General features: G+C 36.6%; 1 protein-coding gene across 5 annotated transcripts in view; it reads right to left on the bottom strand.

Annotated features, from left to right (window-relative positions):
• The window catches only part of Nav3 (neuron navigator 3), a 694,335-nt gene that overhangs the window by 269,013 nt on the left and 399,083 nt on the right, over positions 1-26,239 (bottom strand). For 2 of the 5 annotated variants that reach the window (XM_050135525.1, XM_050135523.1), the window contains exon 1: positions 16,669-16,962. The exons of 1 other annotated variant lie outside the window; for it this stretch is intronic. In XM_050135525.1, the coding sequence (XP_049991482.1) occupies positions 16,669-16,911 (243 nt within the window). In that variant the 5' untranslated portion in view covers positions 16,912-16,962. Of the gene's footprint in view, positions 1-16,668; positions 16,963-26,239 lie in introns of those variants that run through there. 2 more of the 5 variants (XM_050135527.1, XM_050135524.1) reach the window with 1 other exon arrangement.

Genomic DNA, 26,239 nt, shown 5'->3' on the forward strand with positions numbered 1-26,239 from the left:
AGCTTCTTGAAGACTCTGAGGCTTGAGTGGAATATGGAAGTCATTCATTTTCTAATCAGGTTAGATAGTCAAGTCTAAGTAACAGTTCTGAATAAGACATGATATAATAATGACTTTTATATCCACGTTTAAAATGCAGACATGGAAACATATATACCAACTTTTTAAAACGACACAGTTTGGGAACCAATAAGTACGAGGAAGGAGCTTGCCATGCAAGTTTAACTACCTCAGATCAATCCCTAGAATGCATATATAGGAACGAAGATAGAAGTGAACATAGCATGTTGATCTCTGACCTCCATGCACTCTACCACATGCATGCACTCCACGGCACACATGCATTCTACCACACACATGCACTCCACGGCACACATGCATTCTACCACACACATGCACTCCATGGCACACATGCATTCCATGGCACACATGCACTCCATGGCATACATGCATCCTACCACACACATGCACTCCATGGCACACATGCACTCCATGGCACACATGCACTCCATGGCACACATGCACTCCATGGCATATCATGCATCCTACCACACACATGCACTCCATGGCACACATGCACTCCATGGCACACATACGCTCCACGGTACACATGCACTCCACGGTACACATGCACTCCACGGTACACATGCACTCCACGGTACACATGCACTCCACGGCACGCATACACTCCATGGCACACATGCCATAGCATAAATGCCCATATATACAACATATGCCTCCATGGACAATAAATACCACTTTAAAATTGTTTCCAAATGACAATTTCAGATAACTCACTTAAATTCGCTAAGCTTTAGTTTTAGCTTGGCATTAAAAAAAAAGATATGTCTTGTAGAAGCCCCTCCATTATTCCTTTCCTCTTCAATATTCTGCATTTATGATCTTCAGACACCTGAGATCACCAGTGATTGGGGGTAGTTTTGCTCTAGATGGATTTGGTGCAGACACTAAAACATAAACTATAATACTTTGCATCACTGTTACACAGAAATGGCAGATGTCATATTCATATTCATAAAAATATGAATAGGATCTAGTACTAAACTTTATGAAATGGGTACAAACAACCCAAATGTCAATGGAATAATAGTACAAAAATCATTTTCATTTTCTCTATTCAACAAATATGTTTCAACTTTTAATCATATTTAAGAAATTGTGTTAGGGACACTTGTGAGATATAAACATGAATTATACGATCATCTCATTAAGAAAGAGTTTATATGAGAAATTTCACTTTAACCAGGTTGAGTGGAGCTCAAATAATTGGCAAGATAATGGCTGTTGGAAGAGACTATTTGTTCAATAATGTCTCTGAAGAGCATGACCCAAAGACATTCCTGATACTTAAAATGTACAGCATCTAGAACCTGACCAAGGGGCAAATAGCATAAACTTCCCTTTTATGTATGTATCAAACTGCATGTGATTATTTGGAAAACTGCTCTCTTGGCCTGTATAGGGATTTTTTTTTCCTTTTACCAGACTCTTCCATTTAGAGAAGAGGTTGTCAACCTTCCTCATGATACAAGCATTAAATGTAACTCCTTATGTTGTAGTGACCCCAAGCATAAAATTATTTTCATTGCTACTTCATAACTTTAATGCTGCTATTGTCATGAATCATAGTGTAAATATCTATGTTTTAGGATGGCCTTAACTGACCCCTATGAAAGGGTCATTTGACCCCCAACCCACAGGTTGCAAACCACTGATCTAAAATAAAACACTATGGAGCCACTGCCATGAGGCAGCCCATGCCAGAGGCAACTCAGGGCTCTTCTATAGAACTGAAGGTGGCTAGCACACTGGCCTTTATACCTCTGCCAGTATTAAATGCTCCATATACTCTGCAGATCATGAAGCATACTGAAAGAAAATATGAGCTCATTCTTCAATATTTGTAGTGGAAGACAAGCTTCCCGTGTCTCCAACTAGACTACACCCAACAGAGAGGAGGTTTGGATTTATTTGGACTGAAACACTTGGACTCCCGTGGAGCACAATAAAGACTTCTCATGGATGCTTCTTGCCCAAAAGTTTCAGGCCAACCCAGAAACTCCACAGGATGGCTCTCTTATTCAGTCGGCTGCCATACCTCACAGCTAGTAGCGGAGTTTGTCTTAACTTGGATTGCTCTTGTTATTTTAACGTGACTGTTTCTATTTATAAAGTTACACTATCCACTTGGTTCCTTCTTCCTCCCTGTCTGAGGCATGGTTTACAAAAAGAAACCAGTCATCCCATTAATGCATTGCCAGGAAACCCAACAGCCTGAAAACAACAACAACAACAACGCACACATAGACTTCTGCCTTGCTTAGCCCTCCTCACCTCCACTCTCAGAGGCTCTTCCTTCTTACTGAACTCTGAAGTTTCACTATATTCATGCGAAGGCTGTCTTTGCTACTTTGCTCATGTGGTCCTTTCTCACAGGCCTCTAAATTGCCCTCTAAGTGAAAGCTTGACCCACATTGGGAGGCATCCACTGCCAAGTTCTTTGATGAGTAGCAATGTGATCCCAAGGAGATCCAGGTGTCAAGACATTTAACGAGAGTTTTAAACAGCAGCATTTGAAGAGAAGAGAGAAAAGGGAAATGAACCACTGAGTTTCAGCCCAGCTCTTCTTTAAGCTATATGCTAACTGCGCCAGCTTAGATGTGTCAGACAGGTTCGCAGAGGGTATTTATCGGAACTGTCCCTGGAAACTAAAGGAAAATGCATTTATGACAGAGCGTACACGGGGATAAGAAATCCGAGTTTCTCTCACAGTTCTTTAAAATATTCAATTTCATCCAAATATAATTGTTAGTTGATCAAGGGTGCAGAAGAGAAAGGGAAACACCACTGTCTGTGAATCCATCCTCTGGGAGACTTCTTTTCTCGGGTACATCATGAAAAAATGTCATGGAGGAGGAACTGCCAAGAAAATCTGGATAATTCATGCTCTTCATTATTTGTTTATGACCAACTCTTCGCTACTTAGTGATCCAAACAGTTACCTCTCAGTTGTGTTTTGTCTTTCCACTCTTTTAATTCTCTCATTGGGAGTCCTGCGAATATCACTCCACAGGGTGGGAAAGCATACAGATAGAATAATGAAATACACTATACTTCTGTGAGAAATTTATTCGCTGTCTAGTTTCTCTGATAAAGTGTGGTGCAATTCTCTTTGAATTAAAAGAAAAGTTCTTATTTTGAAGACAGTTTTCCATATTTAATCAAAACAGGTTAAGGACATGGGTGACATTAAAAAACAGATCCTTAAAATCTATTATTATCGTGTAGCAAATGCCTCTGATAATTTTAGGTGTAGACATATCCTCCCTTCCTCTTAGCACGCCCCCAACTTTCCGTCAATAGTCTATTGTTAAAGCATGGACGTTCTCCCAGACCACATCCTGTCTGTCCTATAGAGAGGCATCACACTGTTGAAGAAGAAGAAAAATCCTCATCTCCATGTGCAGCTGCTGAAGAAAAAGAAAAAACAAACTCAGCGGAATCCAAAACACCATTGTATTGAACTCGGTGTCTACAATTTATTTTGAAAACTGTCCAAAGAATTTCAGGAATTATGAAAGGAACTAGGACTCTAATTCAGATTTTTGACCAGAAGTTTAGTAATATCTGATGATACTACTACTGTCTTTACACTATATTCAGCAGACACGCTTCATATTTGGATTATAAGAATAAGCATGTACATGTATCATATACGAATATAAACATGAATGTATTCCTCCTCTCCAATGAGCAAATGTTCAATAGACTAACTAAATGATCTTTAAGTTAGTCACACATAGAAACACAAGGCAAGAAAACAGTCACTAAATCTAAACTAAAAATTACAAAAAAAAAATTGTCACAGAATTAAATCCAAATGTACATAGAACAGATTTGTTTCATAGCCAGAAGGTGAGTCTCCTGAGCAGGCATTAGTTGGTGGTCATGCTTTGAGTCCTGAAATAGTCTGAAAGTATCTACAAAAGTCCTACATTGACACGTAATTACTATTAAGGTAGTATTAATTTATAAATGCACTAAAAGGTAATGAATTCAAGAAAATATATCCTATATGTAGAAACCTAGGACCGTGATGAAAGGACTAAACAACCAATCCACTTTGGAATGTTCTTCCACGCCATGAGAATGTATTACTCCTACTTCCTCAGAAGAATGCAGCAACACAGTGCCATCTTGAAGGCAGGGACAGCTTGTGACACAAAGTGTCTGAGGCCTTAATGGTTAACATTCCAGGCTCCCTGACTCTGAGAAGTATACCCACTTAGTTATGAATACCCTGTGTGTGGTGTAAAGTTAGAGCAGTGCAAATGGATCAAGACAAAATAACATCACTGGACTCCACCTTCAAGCCACAGGTATTCATATGCAAGTATGCGTACATATGAGAAATATGTGTATGAGTGTGCATATATGTGATATATATGCATATGAGAATTCTCAGTATATGTTTTTATAGATAAACTTTTTCTCTAGAATTATATTTCCCCATTGCTTGGTACTCCTTGCATTTTTATTTTATTTATTTATTCTTTTTATTTACATGTATTTATTTGTATGTATATTATAAGCCCATATTTCTATACGGTATGGCAGGCAGGCTCTCAAGTCATAGGCCACACCTGAGGTGGTCATGTAACCTTCCAGATATGCTACCCTAAGAAGGGGTCAGGATGTTGTTTTGTTTTTTCCTTTGTAATATGGAGAATGCCTGAATAGAGATGCTAATTCAGGCCTACGTGACAGAGCTAGCATACAGACCAGGGAGACGTGACAAAATGGACATAGAAAGATGTGGTCAAAGATGTAGACGTGACCAGAGACATTCACCTGGTTTCCTAGGAAACAGAATGCTAAAGTATTTCTCCCTCAGTTTGAGTTATGGAGTAAAGGTTGTTTGGAGAATAAATGAGAGAAATTTTCAGGAGGTGAACTCAGAATCTCATGAGGATCACTGAGAATCTCCCTCTTGATAAAGCCATGTGAGTTGTGTCTTTATTCCCACGCCTCCACTCTGGTCCAGAGAAATAATTTATGGTGGGGCTGGCCATAATACGACAGTGTATGAAATCTTTCCTGACATATACATGTATACATGCATATATGTGTATATATATGCTAAAGCCAACTAACTTTTTTAAGTGAGTCATGTTCTAAATTAGTGATTATGAACTCTAGGCAATCACCACTATCTGGATATCTTTTTAAGTGTTACATATGGAGAATAGAAACCTATTAAAATACAGGAAGCATACCTCAAACTTCAAATAAAGGTTTTTAAAAAATGACATTATTTCTGATATTAAGTTATATTATATAGGTGTTTGCTTTCCCAAAAAGAATATACTAAATACACATTCTTAAGAGATATCCAATTGTTGTAAGTATACTTGCTACAGTGCATTTGAAATTATTTTATTACATATGCACACATTTACATTAAAGCAGGATATATGTGAACATGTCATGCGTGTGTATACAGAAGTAACAAACATTTGTGGGTACACCAATAAGCTGAATAAACAGTTAACAAAGGCAAAACAAGACATCTAAGAATCCATGATGCAGACATCGGAGTGTGGCAAATACAAAGATTTATATTTACTGAAAAGGCAGCTTTATAGAGGATATAAAAGGTCCAGCATCAATCTGAGAAAAATAGCTCTGTGAACATAGTGTTGAAGAGGGTGATCAGCCAGAGTTCAAAGGAAGATGCAAACCACAGTGAGGATATCGAGAAGTCAGCCAAAGGAAGCAAGAAATGGCTATAAAAAGCAGATGGCTTAAAGAGAAAAGAACTGTGACACAACTTTTTAAAATGGGCCAAAATAATAGCAAAAATTTTTGGCAAGAATTAATCATATAGAAAATCAATAAAGGCAGAGAAAGATATTAAAATATAAGAATTCAGAAACCAAAAAGAAAGAATCTCCATGACTTAGAAGACTGAAAACTGATCAAGTTTTTTTGAACGAACATACAATAAAATAACGTCCATCATTGCACTTAAACATCTTTGAAACCCCCCAAAAACATTTTGGTTAATATACAAACAAATAGGCTGCATTGTGACAATTTTATACATATATGATTATTCATTTATTCATTCTATCATTTATTTTTGAAACGGAATCACACTGGTGGGGACCTGCTATGTAGTTAGGGTTTACCTTAAACTTCTGATTCTCCTGCCTCTACCTCCCAATTGCCGGGCTTACAAGCATGCCTCACCATGCTGTGTTAGGGATGAAAGCCAGGGTTTTTTGCATGCAATGTAAGCGTTCTGCTGAATTTCGTTCCCAGTCTATGTTTTGTCCTTACTCATCTCTACCCACAGGGAAGTCCTCTTGCCCCCTCTTCAATTTTCTGATCTACTGCTTCCCTCTCCAATTCTCACTTTTTTTCATGACATATATTCCAATAATATATTAAATGAAGGGAGAACCCAAGATACATTGTCATTGCACAATGTACTGTAATGACAAGTTAAACCACTCAGCGTTCATCTCATGACTCAAAAGAGGTATTCCAAATATTGTTCTTTATAAATCCTTTTCATAGAATCTAAGGATTATAGTATGATTTTCTTCTTTCAGTAAGAGGGGTGAATTTTTTCCATGATCTGTTCCCCAATTCCCACTCAATGGCTCCTTGGAAATGACATATAATGTGACAGATGTTGCAGAATGCGTCCAAGTCTAGGGCAGACATTCCATTACACACCTGTGTAGCCACCCACTGACCAATATCGAGAAGTCAATAAATGCTGCTTTCCTGCTGGGTCAACTCTCTCTACCGGGACTCTTTAAATTTCACTTCTAAAATCCAGATATTACACTTCCTTAGCCTTCTGGGTCATGTTGCTGATGGAGAATTTCCAGTAACAGCAAGAGACAAATTCTAAAGCCCGTGCACTAGAGGAAGCAGGAATGAGTGTCAGGTCCAAGAGTAACTCAGGACACCAGTATGGATCGACATGGTAAAAACACAAGAAACATAAAACTCCCAGTTAAATCACATGGTGGAAACAGCCAGAGAAGCCTGGGAACCACAGTGAGCCTTGTATATGAGAATTTTTAAATCTATGTCAGTTTTATGTACTTGTTATATTTTAAAAGTTGGATATATTTCAAAATCCTTTTCTTCTATATTTTGGGAATTACAGTTTTCCTCTGATGTGGTGTTTTGCTTTTAGGTAGATATTCTTGCAAGTCAATACAACTTTTAAGACACTATTGAGTACTTTAGAAAGATTTTAATATCAAAAAAATCTAATCTTAAAAATCTGATGCAGTTAGAGATTTAGACCAATTCCTAAAATAACAATATGTCTGTTAATACTTCACCAAGCTATGCTCTTCTTGTTTTATTCTTCGTTCTTTGCTTTTCTTTTATGAGAATGGCATTATATTATTTTGATAGGGAAAGGATACATTTGTGTCATGATCCCTCTCATCCAGTGACTTTTTTTCTAATTAAAACCACAATACATTTCTATTTATTTTTATTGAGCTCTACATTTTTCTCTGTTCCCCTCCCTGTATCCCCCCTACAATATTTTTTAACTTTTTCTTCAAAGGTCATTGAAGAAATATTTAAGTTCATGCATCCCATAGTTCTCTATTATGAAGATTCATCTTTGATACTCAGTCTGAATAGGAACCACAGACAATTCATACAAAGCATATCTGTGTTCAAATAAAACTTTACTCTAAAATGTATGTGCCAATCCAGGTTTATTTTATATAAGTTAGTCATTCCTTGGCTATGCAGGGCCATGAAAGGGATGAAATACATATTTCTATTCTGTTAAATATGAAATATCAAAAATTATACATTATAGAACTTAGTATCACCTTAATTATCAGGGTGTCATTTTGACTGTATCTAAATTTATTACAACTTATTTCATTATAAACAACTATGGATTTATCCAAACTCAGTTTTCTGGTTTTCAAAATTAATATGACAAAAAATGCTGTCTTTGTTTTATTCTTTGTCCCTTATTTTCCTTTAATAAAAATGGCATTACATTGTTTTAGTAGGAAAATGATACATTTCTGCCATGATCTTTCTCATCTAGTGATTTTTCTCTAATTAAAACTATAATGCTTTTATTAAATTGAGTTTTATTGAGCACTACAATGCTTTTTAACATATGATTCCATAATTTGGAAAGGGAAAGTCCTGCCATGTAAGCAATTATAAAACTCTCCCAGGATATTGAATTCCTCCAGCAGGCCCCAGTAACCAGTATTCCAATGAAAGACAATTCTTTCTTTCCCAAAATCCGGAGCAGCAGTGGGAACTGAGAAGAAGAAGAGAACAGAGTGAAACTCATCAAAGATTAATTCAGCACTCCTGGCCATGAATGCATAACTTTCTCCACTTTTCTCTGGAAAATGGTCTCCAAACGTTAGTGAAGGGGAAAGAATATTAAGGATATAAGAGTCAGGCAGAACTCGACTGTAATCCAACCCTCTACTGCATCTCTGATCTGTCTATAATTATTGATAATAATAAATTAGAAATATATATCATCTAACATGCAGTAGATGTTCAAAACATTGTGAAATATCAGTTTTATATGTTCGAAATCAAAAAGTTCAAAATGTGTCAAACATATCTGTATTCTTTACGTAAAGAAAATGTATTTAGTGACTGTTACAAGACTTAGAATGTGGATAGTTGATAACGGGTGAATGAATTCAAACACCTATGTCTTCTTTTCCTAAAGTGATATTCTTGACTGTGTTTGGGCTTGGTTCTGAAATAAAGAAAAATCTATCTTTTATGCTTCTATATTCTGGAGCTTCAACCTCTTCCTAATCTGACCCGTTTCATGCTACACTTCATCATTATGCGTCTAGAAACTTGATACACATGTCACCTTGATACCTGGCCACCTCTGCTCATTCTGTAGAGGGTATGTCCAACATCATCACTGCGACTTCATTTCCCATCTTTCCAGTGTGATAAACATCTCTGTCTTGCCCACATTCTATTAGTTAGACTCTGGTAATATTCTCTTCTTTGATACAGTAGCATTCTATTTCATACCTTGGTAAACAATTTTAGCTCTGAAACTCTGAAAAGTTCTTTTATCCCATGTTTTCTTGGCCAGAAACAAAAATTCATTCCAAAAGACATGGTTCAAACGTAACTTTTACCATAAACAAATATTTAACTAATAACCTTTGCCCTAGTACTTTGTTATAGTTTTATATGAAATGATTACCTTTATATTATATGCATATTAATAAATGTTGGATAAATATGCACTTTCATTTGATCTAGAGTTATATACACTCAATTATTTAATCCACAACAAGCTTATGAGTTAATTTATATCATTATTCTCATTTTAAAGACATCTAGACTTAAGTATTAATTCATTTGCCAACACCATTTGCTAATAAAGTCTGGATCATTCTAGAAAGACTATTGTTAGCAGATTTCAGATGTTGGCTGTGTCTGTCTTCCACTTTTACTTTTTGTAGCATCTAGAGATAATTTTTGTTGTCATAGCTGACATAGCTGAAGAAAGATCTGATTTGTACGTGGGGGAGGAAGAAATGCTACTCCATACTCCACAGCTTTCATAATAAACTGATGTGGGATTCCCCTCTGTATTCTATGAATACCTTTTATTGCCAATGATTAATAAAGAATCTGCTTTGGTCTATAGCATGGCAGAATATAGCCAGGTGGGAAGAGATAGAGAAATTGGTGGAGTCAGAGAGACGCCAGGTATGAAGGAGAAAGAAGCCAGAAAACCTTACCAGCAGGCCACAGCCTTGTGGCAATACATAGATGAATAGAAATGGGTTAATTTAAGATATAAGAGTTGGCCAGAAATATGCCTGAGTAATTGGCATATATAGTGTATTAACTAATATAGTTTGTGTGTGATTATTTCTGGTCTGGGTGGCCAGGAAATGAAAGAACAGCCTCTGCCTACAAAATGACCTACCCTTGGCACAAAAACTATCAGGTTCCAATGTTACTGATATTAAAGGTTTTATAATTCCTGGTACAAAGAACTAACAGGAGTGAAAGAAATTGAAAACATCCTAGGGAAAACAAGATTTAAAAAAAGGGAACAAAATCAGGAAAGGTTACCCTTGAAAAATGCTAAATGTATAGAGAGCAAGCCTAGCATATCAGCGGTCCTGGTCAATTTCTACCATCTCATAAACGGGGTAGTTATGGCAACAACATGGGCCTAGAATCCCAGACACTCCATATGTGACAGTGTGGAGAAATCCAAACATTTCCATCAGGAATTATCCTTCTTACTTCACTAAAGTTTTTGAAGAGTAAAGACTCAATTACTTATGTTTTTTTGGACTGAGCATAAGGTTACTTTATGTCCTAGAGGGCCTAATACAAATTCCTCTTAATTATACTTCATAAATTACTTAATTATACTTCATAAAGAAAGTTACAAATTGATTATGGGTTACAAATCGCATTGTAACATTGCATCACAACATTGTTACAATACAATGTAACATTTTCCATCACAACATTGTAACATCATTACATTGTGGCATCATTACATTGTGACATAGTAACATTGTGTTGTGACATGTTACATTGCAGCATTGTAACGTTTCATAGTGACATTGCAGTGTCACATTGTTACAACTTATATTTAACATGAGAGCCAATAAAACCTCTGTTCAAAAATCAGTAACACATCTATTGGTTTCATGTTTGTATAAATGATATATTTAGTAGTTTTTCAATAAAAGAAAGATGGTTATAATATTGAAAATGTACAACTTAACATATTAGCACATTGTCACGAATATACAAATAAAGTAAAAAAAAGACCAAGTCTATAGAGAATTCAGTAAGATACATCACCTGTAAAAGTTATGACTTTTTAACATGATTTTGCTGTTTAAATACTGAGATAAAATATTTAATGAACAAAAAAGAGACAACCGTTTCTGATTGCCAACATTTACACAAGACAATAAATCTATTGTAGTGAAAAATTACTCCAGCCAAGAGAAAAAACACATGTTCAAAGGTAAGCATCATTTCATTATTTTTATTCAAGTGCTACCACAAAGACAAAAAAAAAAAAAACAAAAAAAAAAAACAATTAAAGCATCCCAAACAGTGTACTGACGGAAGTTATCACTATGAAAAGGAATGAATGATCATGTTTCTTTAAACGCCAATAACAGACTATACAAGTACAGCAGGGATAGGCAAGCCAGGCCCACTTACCTAGGGGACTGTGAGCTGACCAGCAGCTGCAGGGCAGGGCAGGGCAGGGCAGACCAGCTCTAGAAAAGCTGCCCTGTGAAAGAGCCAACAGGAGCTCTGACAGCTCTATGCAAGCAGACAACCTTTCCAACAGCAAACAGCTGGAAGCCAGAGCCTGGCTCTACTCAGTTGACATCTGCAGCTCTATTTCTATCTTGGGGCTACTTCTATTCATTTCTGTTTCTCATACAATCCCGTAGAGGCCATGCGTCAGCTAAATTGTCTTCTCCTGATAATTGTACATACCTGAACATAGCCAATGTCTTCCTTACAATTTTTAGAAATGGCAATTTGCAACCTAAAATGTATCTATGTAGAAATCAAGGCTACCAATGACCTTGTAAGCCCATCTGCTATTGTCATGAGTCTTCATTTTGGTATTTTTATTTAATTAGTTAAGAATTAACATTTTCTACAACCACATACTCTTACTTTGAACCTGTATTCCACTACGATTTAGTCTCAAAAAAAGGGGGTCAATATTTTTACCTTTCTAAATCTCAGTTTCTTCGTGCGTAAAATTAGAGCAAAATGCATCTGTGATTCAGCTGGTGTAAGAATTAAATATGATATCCTACAAAGCACCTAGTTCAGTACCTAGAATATTGCAGTACATAATGTTAATTAAAATCAAATGCTTTTAACCATGGTTTATCTAAATATCACTGTCATGGTAATTATGTCTAATTCTATTTTAAGATCCTACTCCTCAGCCAGACAGTAATGAAACCTTCCTTTAATACCAGTATTTGGGAGGCAGAGAGAGGGAGACCTGTGAGTTCGAGGGTAGCCTGGTCTACAGGATGTGTTGTAGGACAGCTAGTGCTACACGGAAAAGGCCTGCCTTGAAAAACAACGACAAAAAAAAAAAAAAAGAAAACCTTTTCCTTGTTTACTTAACTAGCTCAGCCTCCACTGATCCAATCCTGCTACTTTCCATAAACAATATCCTTCAATTATAATATTCTACTCGCTGGGACATTCTGCACATCATTTTCACTAAAACCCACTTTTACCCTCTGTACCTCAACGAGTCCCACCTGCCCACTAAACACCAACTGTTTCTTTTCTACATGGACAATTCACAAAAGACTTCTCATAGCCTTATAAATTGACAAAACAAGTTCTCCCATCAGTAAGACTACCTGTCCAGTGTATTTGCTTATCTGCCTTGACATTTGGGTTGATTTTGAATAAGAGAATAGGGCATGATGACCCACACATGTAGCTTCAGCACTCAGTACACTGAGGCAAGATGGTCACTGAGTTTGCTGCCATCCTGGATTACACAGGGGGTTAAGGGTTAGCCTGGGCTACAGGGTGAGGTCTGGCCTCGAAACACACTGAGGTAAATGGAGATAGGGGAATTTCATGGGGAGAGAATGCTCAACGTATCATATACATATGTGTACATAAATATATGTATGAGTGTGAACTAAAATTTAAAATAACTAACTGAAGTGTCTCATCATAAATAACGGTTTTGATTGTCTTTTGTTTCAAAGTATTAGACTGAGTCTTTTGTAAACATGAGAAAGAAATAATTTCTCGTATGACCATCCTTAGAAAACATTGAGTAAGAACACCAAACAGTAGATTCCTATTAACATGGGTCAAAGCTCTAATCCTCTCAAGAATTACTTTAGATCTTCTCAGAAGGACACAAGTTGTCTTTATGTTTACTACAATAATGTATATTTTAAAGCATTTTTTGAACATTTGGAATGAGCTGTAGGTGGGTAATATTTGCAGAATATGGTAAACCTAGAAAACATACAGAAATTATTTTGTGGAGAGAGCGGGACATAATAGAGAATCAAAAGTTTATTTCTGAAATTTAACTTTAAAAATCTCAAGCAAAGACTTCAGGTCTACAGTTATATTAAGCTTCTTGTTTATGGAAGAACCCAGGAAGAGTCAAATATCAAATGTGTATAACGAGAGGGGTTAGAAAATTCAGACTCATAAGTGGTTTATAAACATAAAGCAGAGAAAACCAGCCCACAAATTACAATCCCAGAGAACCTAGACAACAATCAGGACCCTAAGAGAGACATACATAATTCTAATCTACATGGGAAGTAGAAAAAGACAAGATCTCCTGAGTAAATTGGGAGCATGGGGACCTTGGAGGAGGGATGAAGTGGAAGAGAGAGGTAGGGAGGGGAGCAGAGAAAAATGTAGAGCTCAATAAAAACCAATAAAAAAGAACATTCAGATTAAGTAAGAAACCAGAAAAGATATAGCAAAAGAAAACAAGAGTGAGCCCTTGACATGTATATGGAACATTTTCCAACTGCACATGGTAGAGAATAAAAGAAAAAGAAAAAGAAAAAGAAAAATGTGTGTGTGTGTGTGTGTGTGTGTGTGTACGAGGTTGCAGAATAGGCTGGACTTGAATTTATAGAGATCTGCCTCCCTAGTGATGGGATTACAGGTGTGCACCACTACTGCCTGGCTGACAACATCAATTTTAATGTAAACCAAGAATAGAGATGCTGAACTGAAGGCATTTCTGACATGGTCAGAGGTTGTGTTCTCTCTCTCTCTCTCTCTCTCTCTCTCTCTCTCTCTCTCTCTCTCTTTCTCCTGCTCTTGCTCTCTCTCCACATTACAAAACTGTTTGGTTCAGTGAGTAGCTGCATTCTCCACAAAAATGCTTTTTAATGACAGTCATTTATTGTGGTTACTATCCAGGGTTTGCTTCTCTTAGAAATGGAACCCATAATTTTTAGATGGGCACGGAGCTGCTTAGGATAAACACTGCATTTTCTAGTTTCTCCCACAGCTAGGTAAGGTTGAAGAACTTTAAGTAGGCCAATAGGATGTCATAAAACCTAACTAAGTGGGGGTATGTCTTTAACCAGAATGGAATTCTATAATCCACTTAAGATGGAGAGTTGGAAACCACTAATGGAGAGTGATAGGCAAAATGGAGAGGACCCCGCTCAATCTATTCTGTTGTCCAACTAGTATGATATTGAATATCGTGTTACATTCAACCAAGTCTAACTATGCTTAATATATGTATCTTGATAATTTCTGCTATTTTCCTTAGTTCTTTAATTTAAAATATTATAAATATATTTCTTTTTAACACATAGAAAGATTGTTAAATGCTGCTGAAGCATTCTTTACATTGGTTGAAAATTCAGGTTTAAATTTGATAAGAGATATGGTGAAATTATTCCTACATATATAATAATTCTCATGATATTTTACACCATGGAATTTAATTGGAATACTAGATGCTTATTTTACATTTGTTGAACAAAGTGATCTATGCAAATTCTATTTAAAATAGTAATTACAGTAGCAAAGTTCTAAATTATGGCCATTTAGCACAGTATAATTTTGAGCAAACATAAAAGGTAACAGTCATGTATTCTACAGAGACAATAGATCTATCTATCCATTTGTCTATCTGTGTATTTATCTAACAGCCATGTATCTATCTATCTATCTATTATCAATAAAGTATTATCTATATAATTTTCTATTTAATTAGATAGTCATTGAGTGAGAGTTGTGTGGTATTCACTTTTAAATATTTTCATAAAGTTAAAAATTCTCTATTTTACCAATATCTTATACTTTCCCAATGTTACTCAGAATTTTCACATTGCACTGAGAAATCTGTGTATAATCTTTGTGACAGCTAGAAAACTTTAAAATGTTCTTGCATTTAAAACTTCCTTTTCATATAGAAGAAATGACACCAAGAGATCACTGATCTTTTTGTTTCTTAGTTTTGTTTTCTGAGACAGGGTTTCTCTGTGTAGCTCTGGCTATCCTGGAGCTCACTCTATAGATCAGGTTGTTCTAGAACTCACAGAAATCCACCTGTCTCTGCCTCTTGGATGCTAAGATTAGAGTGTGCCACCACAACTTGGCAAAATCAATGATTTTAAATGACCTTTCTTGTAATAATAGTTTTATTCATTCATTGATTCATTTACTCTTACATATATTCACCAAATTACTGTTTCAAGTGTGTTATTATATGTGAAACCTGAGGCTGAGTAAGAAGGAGCCTCAATCCAGACTGAATATAATCCCTACTTTCAGCATAGTTACACCTGTTAGATCAGTAATACTATATAATGTGTGTGTAATTAAACCCGGAATGACAAATATAGACATCATAGCCATTTTTACAAACCAAAGAAAAGATCACAATAAAGTAAACGAATTAGGTGATACCTGAAGGCTTTACAAAGAAAGGCACACCCGGGCCACGTTTAAAAACCTGAACAAGAGAAGACAGATCAACTAGGCATCCCTGAGAAAAGCTCTGACATGTCTGTGCACTGGCAGGAGTCTGTGTACAGCAGACACACTCGATTACTTTATAGCTTGCATTTGTATATAAGCAAGTAAAATACCATTATTTCCCGTAAGTCAGAGAGGAGTCGGTGATCTTGGAAACCTTTCAAAAGATTGATGCCTAGTTTTATGCTGCACTCCAAGTGATACTTATGAAGGTTTAGACCAGTGGTCCCCAGCCTTCCTGATACCAGGACCCTTTAACATAGTTCCTGTTATGGTGGTGACTGACCCTCCACTGTAACATTGCTTCATTGTTACTTCATAACTACAATTTTGCTACTGCGAATTGCAATGTAAATATCTATGCTCTCCCCTGGTCTTTGGTGACCCCTGTGAAAGGGTCATTTGACCTCCCAAAGGGGTCTCAACCCACAGGTTGAGAACAGCTGCTTTCCATGCCTCCCTAGTGAAGGTGCCCAGCTGTCGGGCTGAGGTAGCACTCTGTCCCTGGAGCAAACAACCTAAGAAGGCTCAGCAACTAAGAGCTCACAAAATAAGGGGGGGGGGCAGTAAATGGCTGGAAGGGTGATGCCAGCGATAAGAAAAACAGAGGTTCAGACAAACGTGGAAGGACAAGGCTTTACTTTCTTCACATTACAAAAATTAAGCAGCCAGTGTGCAAACGCTCAAACTGTGCACGTGAACAAAGGGATGACATCTGCAGGGGACTTTACAACGTGATCTCCTTTTACAAGTAAAATAGATGAAAGAGGGCCCCTCCCCCCGCCCATTCCTTACCTTTGGGACTAGTTGTAGGTCAATGACAGAGCAATATCGAGGAGTAAGTATATCCATAAGTAATTAAGCCTGCCACCATTAAGTGTACTGGTTATTACATATGCATATTCAAAATTGTGTTAATGACTTTTGCAGCTAAGGGCTAAAATCCAGTTTTCACGTAAATGCTCAGTCTCTCAAAATTCTGCACCCTAGTACACAAAGTTCAGGGCGCACCTGAAGCAAAATTTATCTCTGAGCTAATCTTTAAGTCTTCAGCGCCCTTCAGTGACTCACCTTGCTGTCTTCCCTCTCCTTAGCTCCTCTCTGCGGGGCTCTCTTCTCTCCAAACTCACAGGTTGATTTTAAGGTGAGCTGACAGGAAAGCGTCGAGCACTCCGGTGTAGCAAATTCCAAAGGTCTCAAAGAACGTTGCTGGGAAGCACCGATACCAAGATTCGGTATCGGTAGAGCAGTGTGAACAGGCTTTGACCCAATAGCTGGCTGTCTCAGTTTGGAGGCAACCCCAAGGACAGGCATGGCTTCTATACAAGTATCTTCTTGTTGCCAAAGAAAATGCTCCTAACCTCAGTCTGGTAGACTCCAGTTTTAGTATTTCCAGAAAAAAAAATACTTTAAACAAAACTAGCAGTCATCTGGATTTAAAAGAGAGAGAGAGAGAGAGAGAGAGAGAGAGAGTGAGAGAGAGAGAGAGAACGAAAAACAGATAATAACTTTCAAACTAACTTTCAGGAGAGACAAAATTTTTCATTATTTGAGTTCAGATCTCACATTAATAATCTCTCTCTCTCTCTCTCTCTCTCTCTCTCTCTCTCTCTCTCTCTCTCTCTCTCTCTGTATCTCTCTCTCTCCTCTCTTTCTCTCCTCTCTCTCTCTCTCTCTCTCTCTCTCTCTCTCTCTCTCTCTCTCTCTCTCGTTAAGTAGCATCTGCAAAATAAATGCTGCAAAGCCCCTTCTGTAGGATTATAGCGTTTCTAGTTTCTAGCTTTGCTGTCTTCTGACTACAAGAGCAGAGTCTGATCTTTTTCAGAGGAGGGGGTGGGGGAGGTGGAGGACGGGATGACAAAGGAAAATCCCTTCGGTCTAGTTTCAGTCTAATTGTCAAAGAAGCCAAAGCCAAAAGACCACAATAGCTAGGAGTTCTTCCTGACTTCAGAAATAACCACAAAAAAAAAAAAAAAAAAAAAAAAAAAAAAAAAAAAAAAAAAAAAAAAAAAAAAAAAAAAAAAAAAAAAAAAAAAAGAGCAGGTCAACGGCCAAAACAAACAGCTGTTGGAAGAACTTTTAGCCCGGAAACAATTTCAGCAATGAAGCTGTTTGTCTAATTTCCAGCTATTTTTCACTCTTGACAGCCAGGAGCCACGGTGTTCATTCTGCTTCATCCCATGAAATCAGGCTAAACTTGAGTAACAGGACAGCCAACTAAGGCAGCTGAAGCCTTCAGCAGACCCTGCCTGCTTAGGTTACAAACTGCAGTAAACACAGGAAGCCAGGCACTGGGTGCACTGTGATTTTTAAATGCGAGGATGATGTTCTCATTCCCAGGACATCCATGTCCCCATGACAGTTACAGGGCTAAGCACATCGGCAATGAGCGGAAGCAACCTCTGGAATCACATGAAATCCACAAACTTATTGTCTGCACTTTGTACAAATGGGGCAGAATAGAGACTAGAAACCCAAAGATCAAGATTAACATTAAAGAAGCCAGTTTGCAGAAAAGTGGGTATCCTTTCCAACCTGGAGCTGTGGGGCAAAAGCAAATCAAAACTGGCAAGGTTGGCATTCTATATATGTCCTCTAACGGGGTTCCTTTCTGAGCTCCTAGACCACTCTCATATTAACCTTCTTTCTTTAATAAGCCATCCTATTTCTGTATCTAATAACATTAGATGAGCCTGAAATCAGAGGCCTTCTGAAACCAGGTCCCTCCCCAGTTCCTTAATTTCCAGCATGCCCTTCCCAACACTGTTGGAATTCCTTGCTCTTTTTCTAACCCGTATCTTAAAAGTCATGGCTTTTTCTCCATCTCCTCTCTCTCATAGCTGTTGGAATTTTCAACTTGATTGCCCAACTGATTCATCTTCAGACTCTAATAAGACTGTCTCGTGTTTCTATTGAAGAATTCCTTTTTATGAATTAAATATGTCAACCAACAATTTCATACATGTCTATAATACATTCTATTTAGTCACTTTTTCCAGTTCCTTTTCCCCTCTCACGAACTCATACCCTATCCATTTCCTGACAACTTACTACAGTCACATTTTTCTGGGTTGTTTGGTTGGTTGGTTGGCAGCTTTTTTTTTGTTTGTTTGTTTCTACTGAGTTTGGTCAAGGCGATTGGTGGTGCTCATTAATTGGTATTGAAAGCAATGACTCCTCCTCTTCCAGATCTACCAGTAGCCAATAGCTTAACAGTGAGAGATATGACGTCCTCAGCATCTTCTCAAAACATATCTAAACTCTGAGGAATCTGTAACTGCTCAGACTCGCTATAGGCATTCAGAATTACAATGTCTGTGTTATACCTAGAAGACAGCATTTGCAACCCTTCTTTCTATTCTCTGTCTCTTATATTCTTTCTGCCCTCTTTTCCATAGAGGCCTGTGAACAGTGATAACAATATCTTGCTTAGAGATGAAGCATAACCCGTCTTTTCTTCTTAATATTTTGGAAGTCATAAGTTTCTTGAGTTACCACTATTTATTGTAAAGAGAAACTTTTTTTTATTCAGTCAGAGTGTAGCATTTATCTATGGGTATAAACACACACATTTAGAAGGCAGTTTTATACTATTTCAATTTAGCTGAAAAACACTACAGAGAGTTTACTGTTACACCCTGTGATCTCACTAGCCTTTGTTATATTATAACTAAAGTTATAATACCAGGGATCAATCTCCTCCTGTGATTAAGAGAGCAGTTGGTTATCCCCATAATAGCTATACCACTATTGTACAGATAGGTATACCTTGCCCGAGAAGTCGGTATTGTGATTATAGAGTTGACATCTGAGGCCTTTCACTTTTTCTTTCAGGACACTACACAGTATGTTCAGGAACTAAGAAGGCTATGCATCATGGAGGACGATTCCAGCTTAGAATCAGCCTCAGTCTTCTCTATCTTGCAACCTAGATTTGTTACATCTTATATGCAATAGGATCTACTTCTGATAGGCAACCAAGACTAATAGCAAGCGCCTATATTGTTCTGGGGTCTCTGGGGGGGTGTCTCTAATCAACAATGTATAGGGAAGTGCCCTACAAGTGGCATTTGGATTTTTGTCTTGGGATCAATTGCTTCTAAGAGTAGTAATATCTAGCCATAAGGGCTTGCTCCATTTAAAGTCTACTTTTTAAATTATACTTTTGATTAGAATACAAAGTACTATGCTTCCACATGGCTTTGCAATAGCATACATCATTTGCCCACTCTATTCACAATGTCTAGAAAATGAAATCAGCCTACAGATCTATCACCTGATGAGTTGGTAGTGAAATTGACACACATACACAATGGAATTATATTCAGTTGCAAAGGGATGAAATTGGTAGATAAATAACTAGAAGTAGGAAAAAAATAACTACGAGGTGCAACAGGGCCAGGGAGACAAACACAGGTTATCACTCAGATGTGGATCCTACCTAGCTACAAGTAATTAATTTTGTGAGTTTTATTTGAAATCTACAGAAACCAGCTACCTTGAAAAAAGTCATTGGTGTATCAATAAACAATTAAGTGACATTTGAGAAAATATTTTGAAGTACAACAAACACACTGGCACTCTGTGAATGATCAAAATGGAAAATAAGAGTTTATGTTTTTAAAAAAGTATCTATTTACTTTTCATTTCAAAAGGTCGTTGATATACTAGGCAATCACATGACATTGGGATTAAAATATGGAGTAGAAAAGTATAGTCACTGTCAACCAACTCTATCTAACAAGATCTATTAGCAAGAACCAAAACCAGATCTATCCAAAAATGTTTACCACCATGAACCATAACCAGCTCTATTCAACACTATCTACCACCAAGAACCATAACCAACTCTATCCAACAAGGTCCACCATCAAGAACCATAGCCAACACTATCCAACAATGTCTACCACCAAGAACCAATCAAGAAAAAAAATCAACTTTTAGAAAATCTCGCATGTGCCTGTCTGCACTTATCACGCCATTTCATTCTAATGAATATCATTGTTGGAGAAGTAAGAGAAAAAAGTCAATCAGATTCATTTGTATTGGTACATGCATGTAAGCTCAGCCCTTTAGAGGTGGAAACAGAAGGATTATTTTAATATCAGTCTCAGCTATACACAACTGAACCTTGTCTTCGAATAATCCAAATGAAAAGCATCCTCAAGGAGTTAGTAAACTAAGGTCACAGTTACTCTGATGACACACCGTAAATTCAAAAATGAGTTTTTTTTCCTGTTCAGTTCAGCAACCCACCACCTAGATGGAATGCTTGCTAATATCTATCTCACTTAACCCAAACCTACACAGCAAGAATCATAATGATGGCACAAGTCTAAAAATCATATTAAATATGTTGATATTCTTTATACACTAGAATTTAAGAACTATAATTTATAGTACTTATCACTTGATAGCTGAGGAATTATGTTCTTCAATTGATTCTCCTGTAATCAGATACCAACTTAAGTTACTTAGTAGCTACAAGAATAAGAAATAGGTAGGTCTCCATTTTATGAAATCCCAAAAATTGCAGACATAATAAGAATCAGAGAGAACACACACACACACACACACACACACACACACACACATATATATATATATACATACATTTTTAGAAGACTACATTGAGTAAGTGTTCTCTGGACGTCAGTATTATATCACAAGAAGAATTAAAGTCTTGTGGAATAGAGAATTGAGAACAAGGGACATAATATAGCTATGGACATAGCTCTAAAAAAGACTGAACACAAAGGCAGGGGTATGAAAAGTGGCCCTCCTTTACTTCACTTCATCTTCTCTCTCCAGTTTCTTTTCTTCTTGTGCTGTTTAAGAAGCTAACATCCCTAGACTTTTTGAGGACTAATAACTTTTTACACTGCAAAATCAACAAAATGTCTCGACTCTATTTGAGATGTCTGTCCCACAAATATACAAATAGTGCCTCTACAAGTGAGAGCATACTTCTTTCAGGGACCTTAGGCCTTAGATAACTGTTTAATGGGTGAGTAATGTTTTATAGCCTGTACACATATTCAAGTTAAAAGGGAGGTTTGAGTATAACCCTCAATATCTATAATGGTTTCAATGCAAGAATTAGGACTTGCATTCTTTCCTGCCATTAAAGCAAGAAAAAACGTTGAATGTTGTTAGTTTATCATTAATTCTCAAGTAATTTTTATTCTATATCATTCTTAATTCAGCTATCCTCCATAAACTGTAGAGAATAAAATATTCCGGTGGGTTGCAAATTGTTTGACTAAGATGGCATATCTTTAGATCTAATGAGGACATTAAGTTAGAAAAAAATAAAGTAGATGCAGAGTTGAGAATATTCTCTATACCTGATTTACAAAACATAAAATCCTATGGTCTCTCTTGTAAGACCTTTTGCCAGATTACCTACTAGTGCCATTGTTGGTCAGATATACCTGAGGGGAAATGGAACATAGAAAGCTACTGTGTTCATGGTGGACTTGAAGAGAGAGTCATCCAAGATATGCCTACACTGTAGTTTAGGAAAAGAGGAGTTCACTGACTGTCTAAAACACTGGGATGATCACCAGGGACAAAAGACAAAGTAATAGTTAACTGATCTTTTTAACTGAAGACAGTGCCTGGGAGAACTGGAAATGGCCTACAGGTTCTCTATGGTACACATATACTATGCTACTGATGTCATCAATTGACCAAGTAAAAATCAGAAGGCTTTGTAGCTATAAAAAAAGAAATGAAAGGCAAATGCATTAAGGTTTGGAGTCATATTGCATATGAATACAGGGAGATGTGCGTCCCTCATGCCAAGTCCAAAACATACCCATATGGAGCTGGGTCGACTATTTTATTAAAACAAAATCACTTGGATAATTTGACTGATAAGTTCCAGTGCTACAAAACTATGACAAGAAGACATAAATATGAAACATATTAATAAGGAAAATTAGTATCTCTGCAGAAATATTGAAAGAAGCACTTCTGTTGATATATATATATATATTCATACACAAATACATGGTTATGAAAGTAGAGAAAAATACCTTAGAAAAATGCTAGAACAGTTTAGTCTCAAGTATCTTTGGATATAAAATAAATCCTGACTGTTTATAAAGGAATTCATTTTGAAACTGTCCCCTTGTCAATCTGACTATTTTTAGTTACTATACTCATCAAAAATACTAAAACAAAACAGGTAGCTTACTAATGCGTAAAACTTAAAATATATATCAGTAAAATGTTATTTTGAGTAGAAGTACTTGTGATATAATTGAAGCACAAAACAGGTTTCTCATCTGTCAGATTTAAAAAAAATTATAGAAAAATTAGCATCAAACAGTTTGCACAAAATTAGATTTGGTGTTTTAATGCAATAATAAATTGAAAAATCTTTTTAATGTCATTTGTTTAAAGATGATAGGGAGAAAAGTCGCTTCATGAACCTACAGATCCAGAACAGGATCTCCAAGACAGACGACAACAACAGGATACCCAAGAGCAGCCCCGCTGAGGGCCCTTATCAGCGGTGTAGCAGAAGTCAGAGGCCTCCAGCCAGACAATGAGGTCAATGGCTCCTGGGACTGAACACTTGCAAGTGAAGATGAAGGGACTAAAGGGTGACTCAACAGCCACACTAAAGCTTCCAGGGATTCTTCTTTTTTTTTTTCTGTATTTGTTTTTTCTTTGTTTTGTTTGTTTGCTGATTATGTTTGGTCTTTGGTTTTTTTTTTTATTTTTTTTTGAGGCGGGGTCATTGGGATGGCAGAGGGAGGATGCAAGGGGACAGAGAGATAAGTGGGATTGGAAAACATGATGTGAAATCCACAAAGAATCAATAAAAGGTAAAGAGATTTTTTTTTAATAAAAAGCAACAAAACGAAGGAAAAGGTAACATGGTATTCAAGCAATGACCTACAGAAACCCACTCACACCCAGACCATGTGTAGCCTACTTTGAACATTGCCATCACTATGTGTGGGATTTTGTGGTGACTGAGTAAATAAATTAAAGATATAGTTTTTCTGAAGGCTTTGCATTATACTTGGAGGGTAAACTAAAAGAAAAACAGTGGTTTAGGCACAGCCCATTGAGTTAGATTCCCTGGGCCCACAGAACAGGTGGAAAGAACTGACTCCATCTAGGTATCCTCTGATCTGAGGATACACTGTGACGTGTGTGTGTGTGTGTGTGTGTGTGTGTGTGTGTGTACATATGTGTGTGCGCGCGCGCACGTGTATATGTGTATGGGTGGGTGCACACTTGCACACAGAAAATAAAGTTTAACAAACATTGAATAATAAGGTTAATATTTCAAAACATGCAAGCTCCAAATGTATATGCAAATACATTTACATATGTACATGTAAATAAGTCTAAGTGGATACTTCAGTTTTCCTTTCCCTTCTGTGTTTCTCTTTGTGATATTGGTGTTGGTGTGTGTGCGTGTGTGTGTCTGTGTGTGTCCTCTCTTCTGGGTGCTACAGAACCCAATCCAGGGCACGGTGAAAGACAAAAAAGTTTCCTACCATTTACTCAAATCCCCAGCTTATCAATATTTTACTTGTGTACTGACTTTGCTATTCATGTTTCTTCGCCAACTTGCTTTCTTACCGGGTGTGATTCCATCATGCTATCTCTGCTGCTATGAGATCCATAGACTTTCTTCTCGAAATTTCACAATGAAGAATGACTTGATAACCAACCTCAACCATTGCCCAATTGTTTTTGATGATTCCTTTGCTTATTAGTTTCATGAACCCACATATTCGTTATCCTAAAACATCAATTTTTTGCCTTAAATACTTTTGTAATGATAAATATGATCATAAATTAAAAGCACAATAAATTTTTTCTTCTTCTGTAGCTGTGACGATGTATTCAGGAAACGATTAATATTGATAATATGAAGTTATAATATTTAGCAATGTTGAGCTTAGGGTAAATGTTCTGTTTCTTATTCTTTCCACAATGTTTCCACCAGATTATTAAAATATTTAGAGGATGGACACATATAAGTAGAGTACTTGCAGCTGTAGACTGTAAACTTTAGAAGCTAAGATCTCATTTTATTTTCATTATACACTAATCACATTTTTAATGAACTGAGGAAACTACACAAAATTTAAAAGAAACAAGAAATTAAACAGGAGAAGATAAATATTCTATTAAGTGGAAAACCTCAAACAAAAGATAAACCTTTCTCTCTTGTGGATATCAGCTTAAAATTTAATGAATACTAGCCATTTTCAGTTTAACTAATATATTTAAATTTACTTTAATGATAATTTGAGATATAAACAAAAATGATTTTGATTAAAATAAATGTAAAAATATTATTAAGATAATTAAAAAATTAAGTGGTAATTATAACAATTTCCAAAAATATCTATTCCAGTCATGAGTTTGCACTGCCAGCCTTTTCAACAACAGCCAGAATCTTGAAATCAGTCAATTCAAATCTCACTGACACTTGCCTGAGACTCTAGAAATATCATTGATTTATTTTAGGAAAGAGGATAACAAGTTCACATCCCCCAAAAAAGGTGGGAACAAGGGCATTAGATTTGCTGAGACGGACTCAGCTCAAAACTGAACAACGTTTAGGATACCTACCACTTCTGAAACTCTAACAAATTATATGTAATCACAGAATTGCATAACAAAGCAATTGGGCAATTCTTTAACATCCTTAATTTTTCATGAATTAAGCTTGGTTTAACGCAAACACATATTTCCTTTATCAAAAGCAAAATGAAAACACTCAAACAGTTTCTAAGTTGACTGCGTGTGTTTCTTCTCCTAAATAAACAGGATGGAGTGTGAAGATGTTGTCTCGTCCCCTCTTCACGTTTTGCTGATGGAGACAGGCAGACCCTACCCTGGATACCCATGATTTGCTCAGTGCTCCGAGAAGGGGGGACAACTAGAACATGAGGGCACTCAGAGTGAAGGAGGAGACGCCGCCAACTTTCCACACTCTGTGAAAGTAAACAAACAGCAACAAAAAGCAAAACAAACAAAACAAAATCTTTGAACAAACACAAATGGAAAATTTCGCAACACTAATGGGATGGGAAGGTCTCTTCTCTCATAAAGCCAATTTCCCTGTTTTCTATTACATATTAAAACTGCTTGTTAGAGAATATATTATTTTCCACAAGACAGTTAAAAAAGGCTTGAAGTCACTCACACTGCTGAAGTTTGTTTCCACAGTTCTTTTCTGGAACAAATCTATTTCTCATGTTCACATCCTGGATTTCCATGGAAGGAGGTAGTTGATGTTTTTATAACAATAGCAGTGGGGAAGGTTAATATGTGATTTAAACTGTAGCAATGTTTCTTTTCCAAATAAGGGTTGAAGGGAAGATATCAATGTTTTTCTGGCCAGGCCGTAATTATTTTAAGATACTTGGACAGAATTCACCAAGATTCCGTGGCTTCATGGGATCATTTACACAGGTAAGCAACATATATTATGACTTATTTTAATGTAAAAAGAACTATGTATAATTTAAATACAATTGTAAACATTTTATATAATATGTCTACTACTAAAAATATCAAATATTTTAACTTTACTGGGAACTTTTATTTATTGGCATCTGAAATGTACAATGAATAAATCATCATATAAGATAACAAACAG

The sequence above is a fragment of the Alexandromys fortis genome, unplaced genomic scaffold (assembly GCF_014885135.2).
Source record: "Alexandromys fortis isolate MF-2015 unplaced genomic scaffold, M_Fortis_MF-2015_v1.1 scaffold_24, whole genome shotgun sequence".
Classification (NCBI taxonomy): domain Eukaryota; kingdom Metazoa; phylum Chordata; class Mammalia; order Rodentia; family Cricetidae; genus Alexandromys; species Alexandromys fortis.